This window comes from Aplysia californica, unplaced genomic scaffold (assembly GCF_000002075.1).
Source record: "Aplysia californica isolate F4 #8 unplaced genomic scaffold, AplCal3.0 scaffold00665, whole genome shotgun sequence".
Lineage (NCBI taxonomy): Eukaryota > Metazoa > Mollusca > Gastropoda > Aplysiida > Aplysiidae > Aplysia > Aplysia californica.
In genome coordinates this window covers 413,728-422,308 of record NW_004797935.1, presented here as the reverse complement: position 1 = coordinate 422,308, position 8,581 = coordinate 413,728, and the positions used below count along the sequence as shown (strand labels likewise).

At 38.2% G+C, this 8,581-nt stretch overlaps 1 protein-coding gene across 1 annotated transcript in view; it reads left to right on the top strand.

The window, feature by feature from the left end:
- The window catches only part of LOC100533351 (vanilloid receptor), a gene marked incomplete at its 3' end in the record, with an annotated part of 34,288 nt that overhangs the window by 10,950 nt on the left and 14,757 nt on the right, over positions 1 to 8,581 (top strand). The window contains 3 exon segments of the mRNA NM_001204645.1: positions 7,415 to 7,671; positions 8,531 to 8,542; positions 8,545 to 8,551. Coding sequence (NP_001191574.1) covers positions 8,531 to 8,542; positions 8,545 to 8,551 — 19 coding nt within the window.

Sequence of the window (8,581 nt, the reverse complement as noted above, 5' to 3'; positions counted from 1 at the left end):
ATTCGAGCCCTATAAAAATAGATACTCCATGCTTATCGATTAAGTTTTTTACAATTTATAAGTATGAAATAATGAAAGGCATGTTATAGTCAAAGTATATGGCGTCAATAGAAAATCTACAGATTTGACCCTAGTGTCGATTTTTGGCAAATAACTCCATTTATGGATTGTGGGGAGTAACTCCTTTTGTCAACACGCGTCACAAATGTGTGATGGGAGATTTCTGGTATCTGAAAGTGAGCTACAGAAGAAAGAAAGGAATAGGTCTAATTATCGACTTGAACAAAAAAAAAAAAGAGACATTTGATTCACGAGAATCGTCGTGACTGTTTGTGAAAGAAGAAAAAATGTGTGGTAGGTTGAGTTCTGACAGACGTGGCTATATTATTATAATAAATGTATCGTATGATCAACTTGAAAAGAAGGAGTGACTAGAAAAAAGAAACCTTTATTTGATTCCGGAGAATAATCGTGACTATGAGTGAAAGAAGAGACAAAACATGTGTGATGGGTGAGTTCTGACATTTGAAAGTGACTTACACATAAAAGAACAGAATTGATTATTTAAAAATCGCCTTTACTTGATTCCAGAGAATAATCGTGACTGTTAGCGAAAGAAAAGAAATTTGTGTGCTTGATAGGTTCTGACATATTATAGTGAACAACATGAACAGAAGGGGTGACTAGAAAAAATAAACCTTTATTTTATCCCAGAAAATTATCGCGACCGTCAGTGAAAGAAAAGAAAAGCATGTTTGTGATGAGTGATTTCTGGCATTTTAAAGTGTACTACATTTTAAAAAACAACAGAATTGACAATTAAAAACGGCGCCTTCTTTTGATTCCAGAGTATAATCGTGACGATTGGGGGGGAAAGTGGAATAAAATGTGTGGTGGGGGATTTCTGACGTATTATTGCCACACTGAAAAGAAATCAAGGAAAACTTAATAACAAGAAAAAGACGCCTCTATTTATTGAAGACTACCGGTACATGGGAAGAAGATGGGACTAAAAAAGACGCCCTTATCTGATACATGTGACTTATCATGATTGAAACTGTAAGAAATATGTGTGATAGGTGATTTTTTTTTATACTCCGAGAAAAAATAAAGGAAACAATGAGTAGGTCTGCCGAGGGGAAAAACAACTTTATTGATCCCAAAGACGTAATCAGTTTACTTAGGATGAGAGTGCGGAAAAGGAGATAGAGGTGAATCCACAGAGAGAGAGAGAGAGAGAGAGAGCTGAAGAACAACAATTGCGGAGGGGGGGGGGAGATGATAATACCCAGAGACACGCAACAAGTCAGACTACACTTTCACTTGCTTTGTGGCTTATTAAAAAGAAGTACCGGAGAAATAGGAGCAATCAGAAAAAAGACACCTTCGTTGAATCCACACGGGGAAACGTGACTGTTGGTGTAAGAAAACCTGGAACGAATGATTTCTGTCACACTTAAAAGAAACAAAGGAAGTCTTGATAACCCAGAAAAAAGACTCGGGTATTGATTCTAGACTGTGACATATTAAAGTAAGTTACATGAAAAAGAGAGTAGCTCGAAAAAAATACCTTCATTAGATTCCAGAGAATAATCGTGATGATACCTGTATGAAGGTGGAAAGTGTGGTTTCTTCCACGCTGAAAAGAAATAAAGGAAAACTCGAAAACCAGAAAAAGAGATGCCTTTATTTATTGTAGACTGTAAAAATATAAAGGTGAGATGAGTCAGTGATTTCTGACATACCCAAAATGAAACATAAAAATGGAGAAACGAGATGAAGAAAAAAAGACACTTTCATTTTTTTGCCAAAGGTTGCGTCTGTGAGTAAATGTGAAGCGTGCAGACAAAATGAGTTACTTCTCGGATTCGAGCCCTATAAAAATAGATACTCCATGCTTATCGATGAAGTTTTTACAATTTATAAGTATGAAATAATGAAAGGCATGTTATAGTCAAAGTATATGGCGTCAATAGAAAATCTACAGATTTGACCCTAGTGTCGATTTTTGGCAAATAACTCCATTTATGGATTGTGGGGAGTAACTCCTTTTGTCAACACGCGTCACAAATGTGTGATGGGAGATTTCTGGTATCTGAAAGTGAGCTACAGAAGAAAGAAAGGAATAGGTCTAATTATCGACTTGAACAAAAAAAAAAAAGAGACATTTGATTCACGAGAATCGTCGTGACTGTTTGTGAAAGAAGAAAAAATGTGTGGTAGGTTGAGTTCTGACAGACGTGGCTATATTATTATAATAAATGTATCGTATGATCAACTTGAAAAGAAGGAGTGACTAGAAAAAAGAAACCTTTATTTGATTCCGGAGAATAATCGTGACTATGAGTGAAAGAAGAGACAAAACATGTGTGATGGGTGAGTTCTGACATTTGAAAGTGACTTACACATAAAAGAACAGAATTGATTATTTAAAAATCGCCTTTACTTGATTCCAGAGAATAATCGTGACTGTTAGCGAAAGAAAAGAAATTTGTGTGCTTGATAGGTTCTGACATATTATAGTGAACAACATGAACAGAAGGGGTGACTAGAAAAAATAAACCTTTATTTTATCCCAGAAAATTATCGCGACCGTCAGTGAAAGAAAAGAAAAGCATGTTTGTGATGAGTGATTTCTGGCATTTTAAAGTGTACTACATTTTAAAAAACAACAGAATTGACAATTAAAAACGGCGCCTTCTTTTGATTCCAGAGTATAATCGTGACGATTGGGGGGGAAAGTGGAATAAAATGTGTGGTGGGGGATTTCTGACGTATTATTGCCACACTGAAAAGAAATCAAGGAAAACTTAATAACAAGAAAAAGACGCCTCTATTTATTGAAGACTACCGGTACATGGGAAGAAGATGGGACTAAAAAAGACGCCCTTATCTGATACATGTGACTTATCATGATTGAAACTGTAAGAAATATGTGTGATAGGTGATTTTTTTTTATACTCCGAGAAAAAATAAAGGAAACAATGAGTAGGTCTGCCGAGGGGAAAAACAACTTTATTGATCCCAAAGACGTAATCAGTTTACTTAGGATGAGAGTGCGGAAAAGGAGATAGAGGTGAATCCACAGAGAGAATAAAAGACAGAGATAGCTGAAGAACAACAATTGCAATGTATACATATATATATATATATATATATATATATATATATATATATATATATATATATATCTTCAGCCATCCATCCACCCATCCACCCATCCATCGATCAACTCAGTCATCCCTGCATCCATCCATCCATCCATTCATCCATCCATCCATCCATCCATCCATCCATCCACCAACTATTCATCGATCCATTCACTCACTTACAGAGAGAGAGAAAGGGAGAGGGAGAAAGGGAGAGAGAGAGAGAGAGAGAGAGAGAGAGAGAGAGAGAGAGAGAGAGAGAGAGAGAGAGAGAGAGAGAGAGAGAGAGAGATCAGCAGCAGACTAAGTCAATATTGCGGCACATTGCCAACTTTTATACACAAATGTGTCACGATGCGTTGGAATCAGGCGCTCGTCAAATTTTGGGCATATGGAGTTATTGAAATTATTTTAAAGCTTGTTCATTTTTCTATTATTTGATGAAAAAAATTCTCAATTAACTTGAATGAAAGCCAGGATATTTGCGATTGAAGGAGGTAGGGATCACCTGGTTTCAGCCGCAAAACGAGCAAGAAATTGGCCGTCAAAGTTTGATGACTTCCAAAGCTTGAGTGTCCTTGGAAATTGATAATTTACACCTTTTTATTTTTTTTATTATAATTTTTTTGTTGTTGTTGCTTTTTTTCAGAAATATATTAACTTAGAAATGTATTTTAAAGGGAGATAAAAGGTGTTGAGCCAAAAACAAAACAAAAAATGTGATAACAATTGCCAAACCTTCTGGAAAATGCCAGTGTCTACGATTTCATTCATTTGACGAGTGTCTAATTTTACCCCGGTGCCTCACAAATCAGCAACCCGAATTAATTTGCATTATAAATTTCATAGCCACTACCTCAGAATTACCGAGTTCTATCAGCTCAGTAGGCCTACCTTGTTATGAGAAATGTGAAGTTTTTTTTTGTTTTTTTTTAGTTTCACAACATATCTAGCCTTTTCGAATACAATTCTTTGAATATCTTGAGAGCGACTCCGAATAATAGTACGATTTTGGAAGAGCACATCGAGCTTGTGATTTCTGACCTCATGGTCTGGGTAATTAGAAATGTCAGATAGAACTTTGTAATTCTGAGGTAGCGATGTACGAGTATGCATGCTGTTGCCCGCCATTTAAAGTTTCTATAAAGAGAACACAATTGAGAAATCTGTACGAGTAATGAAGCTAGAGTCTATACAATATTTCTTTGAACAGACCAAACACATTGCACGTTGTTGAGGGCTAGGAGAGTATTACCGTATAACGATATAATATATAACATGCGAAATAATTCGGTTTATGTTCTCGCTTCTTTTAAAGACAGAGTAATGGGTGGTTGGCGGGTATGGTTTGCTCTTTCTTTCCTATCAGACATCATCAATCATCTTAATCTGCCGTCCTTCTTTTTTTGTGCTTGTTACTCTTTTGTAACACCTCCAATCTTCGGCACTTATATGTCCTTATTGTGTTGCAAGTGCCGTAAAACACTTACTAAAGCAAAAATCAGAGTAAAGACTTATTGAAGGCTCCTTGTATGTATTGTATGTACTGATTCTCTTCGCTTTCGGAGCCACAAGCCTATGACGCAAGCTGTGTATCACATGACAAAGCTTCTATTGTCACGTGTCCACCTTCGACCCGATCTGTACCGGTTTGTGAGGTGTAGTGGTCAGGCGCTTTGTTGTCGCATGCAGTAGTCCCGAGTTCGATTCCCGAGTGGGACTAAAGTTTTATCGAGTATCTCGGCCTTTCTTTCTTCTGGGATGTTGTAACCCTCTCAGCCCGGGTCTGTTTGCTGGGATGTTGTATCCCTCTCAGCCCGGGTCTTTCTGCTGGGATGATGTATCCCTTTCAGCCCAGGTCTGTCTGCTGGAATGTTGTATCCCTTTTAGCCCGGTTCTGTCAGCTGGGATGATGTATCCCTCTCAGCCCGGGTCTGTCTGCTGGGATGTTGTATCCCTCTCAGCCCGGGTCTGTCTGCTGGGATGTTGTATCCCTCTCAGCCCTGGTCTGTCTGCTGGAATGTTGTATCCCTCTCAGCCCGGGTTTGTCTGCTGGGATGTTGTATCCCTCTCAGCCCGGGTCTGTCTGCTGGGATGTCGTATCCCTTTTAGCCAGGGTCTGTCTGCTGGGATGTCGTATCCCTTTTAGCCCGGGTCTGTCTGCTGGGATGTTGTATCCCTCTTATCCTGGGCTGGTCTTGACATGCAGTGTCGAAAGCTTGCCTTCTGAATTATATAATTTGAGTCGATTTTTTATTGGGGGGGGGGGGGGGCGTAAAAACACCTACAGAAACAAAACAAAAACGAACCGGTTCTTCTCTTCCGACCAGTTCAGTTGTAGAATAAATGCGTACTGCATTGAAGGAACTTCCCTCTCGTAACTTCTGATCAATAAAATTTCAAATCTGTTGTAACCCCAAGCTAAAATATGATACTCATATTATAATACGTTCCATTTGAAGCGTGGATCCCCGTAACTATCGTTTATTTTGGATAATAAGATATATTTCAGACAGAATCTTTAACTCAATGTTCGAGAAATTCCATTATGATCGGAGGTCGAATTGAAATCGGAGATGGTTGGTTTTTTAGTTCCCTACCCTAGAATTACAAAGTCTTATCTGCTCAGTAGGCCTAATTTTGATACATTTGACGTAAAAATAAATAAATTAGGCTCTCAACATGTCAAGCTTTTCGAATTCAATTATTTGAATATCTTGACTACGGCTCCAAATAATCTTACCTTTTCGACCGAGCAGATATGGAGCATTTGGTTTCTAACCTCATGGTCTTCTTAATGACTCAAAACGGCCACAAATGCCAGATAGAACTTTGTAATTCTTGTAATTCTAAGGTTACAAGTTGTTAATGTTGCTATGCCGGCATTGTAATGGATACTTCGGAGCCTGCACTTTGCTCAAGGCCTGGACAATAAAAGCAAAGAAAAAGATATGATTGATAACGTCAGATGATTTATTGATGTCCACAAAGAGAACTTTGCTGCTGCGTGGTTTAATATATAATACACACACACACACACACACACACACACACACACACACACACACACACACACACACACACACACACACACACACACCGATAAACAGACACAAATTTAGTGGATGGATGGACATACATACATACATAATAATGTTCACCTCGCCCACCTGACAAAGATTGAATAGCTTATGCCTATTGATGACGACGTGCATGTTTGTACCTGCTGCTTCTTGCTTTTTTTGAAAGCATCGTGACAAATGACAGACTATATGTACTATTCTGCTGCCCTCCCCCCCCCCCCCCCCACCCCTAAATCACTTTTTCCCCTCGTTTTGTTTCTTTCATTAAAAGTGTCATGAAGCCTATTAAAGATCATCAGGTGCAGGCAGGGGATACCTATCAGATGTTAATTCGTCATTTCTTTTGAGAAAGGCACATCGGAGATACGAAAAAGATTCATTTTGCGCTCGGGTTGGGTTGCGATTGCTTTTGGTTAGCGCCTAATGAATGTAATTACATGTATAGCCTACAGCGCATTTCCGCTGGGGAAAATATTCAGCGAACTTTACAATAGTGATCATTTTAACCTCCTCCCCCACCAATCTCTCTCTCTCTCTCTCTCTCTCTCTCTCTCTCTCTCTCTCTCTCTCTCTCTCTCTCTCTCTCTCTCTCTCTCTCTCTCTCTCTCTCTAACTGAAAATTATAGTAATCCTTACTGAAAGGTCGTGAGTTCTAACCCTGTCAGGAGTTAGTTTGGGAAAGGCATTTATCACGATTTTTCCTCACTTCATCTAAATGTGCATGGGTATCTGATTACAGACTGCGAATGATCTTGTCAGTTTGTTAATGTGTGAGCCCTTAATTGGCATTGCACTGTTCGATTCTCGGCAAGCCAGAAGTTTTTCTGAGTGTTCTAGGATCTGCTGGGTACAAATATATATGTTGCTAAGCGCATTAAACGTGTTGTAGAGCGTGGATATGTGCTAACGTAACTTAAATGCAATTATCATTATCATTACTATTATTATTGTTATAGTTTTTATTAAAGTTATTATTGTTCTTTTTCTTCTTCTTCTTATTGTTGTTGTTGTTGTTGTTGTTGTTGACGTTGTTGACGTCGTCGTCGTCGTTGTTGTTGTTTTTGTTATCATTAATATTAGTGGTAATAGTAGTAGCAGTAGCAGCAACAACCTCAGCAGCAGCAGCAGCAGCAGCAGCATAACTAACAAGATGATTTACCTGTGTGTTGTATCCCCTACCAGGAACTAACCAGAAAGCAGTCATGGGATTTTGGCGACACTGACGTGGCCCCGAGCGCCTTCTTCTGGCCTCCCAAGATGGAGCCCGAGGAGTGTGAGATGACCGCCACGGTCAGCACGACCTTGACCGCTGTGCCTGACCACCAGAGGTACCTGACCCCCCGGTACGAGCGGGAGATGAGGAAGAAGCGTAGCCGTAGTCTGAGCAGTCTGCCCATCGGCCGTCGCAGCGAGATCGGCAGGGGGGATGGTGAGATATAGTCCATACAATAATAATAATGATAATAATAATAATGGTAGTATTAATAATCATTCTATTAATAATAATAAAATATAATACTAATACGTGTAATATTAATAATATAATAATTGTAGGTGCCTAGAAGTAATAATGATGATAATAATAATAATAATAATAATAATAATAATGATAATAATAATAATAATAATAGTAGCCTAAAAATAATAATATGTAATAATAATAATAATAATTATTATTATTTTTATTATTACTATTATTATTATTGTTATTATATAATATGTCGCGTTTACATAGCGCTTTACCCCGATTAAAGTACTCATAGGCTCTGATCTCGAGCGCTTTAAAAAAGGGAAATGACTTAAGCTGACATTTAAATGAGTTAAGGGATTTGGTCTTTCTTAAACTAACTGGGCTGTGGGCAAAGCATTTCATATCTTAGTAAACAAATGTTTGGGTTTAATTTTAACACCGCTGTCAACACTATTAGGTTATTTAAAAGTGGGATCTCTCTCTTAATTTAATGATTGTTTCCGAAATAAGAGTGAAATGGATTGAGAGCAAAATCGAGTTTAATTAAGTTTGCAATGGTTGATAGTCTTGACAACCTCACAAAAAACCCAGTGAAGATTGGGGTGGGGGTTGGGGAGGGGAGATTAAGGGGGAAGGAGATTTTTATTAAAAAAAGGGGGGGGGGGGTTGTTAGTTGCCACAAGAAGTCTACACAAATGGAAGAATATAGCTCTTGCTTCTGAATTAATTTTCAGTGCAGGTCTTTCTTGATGAATAACCCCAAATTTACAATTGTTTAAAAATCATTAATTGTATACAATGGGTCTTCTTCTGTTCTTTCCTTCAACAATGAACACATTTGCAAGAAGATTCAATCAGACATGAGAGAACGGTTTGGA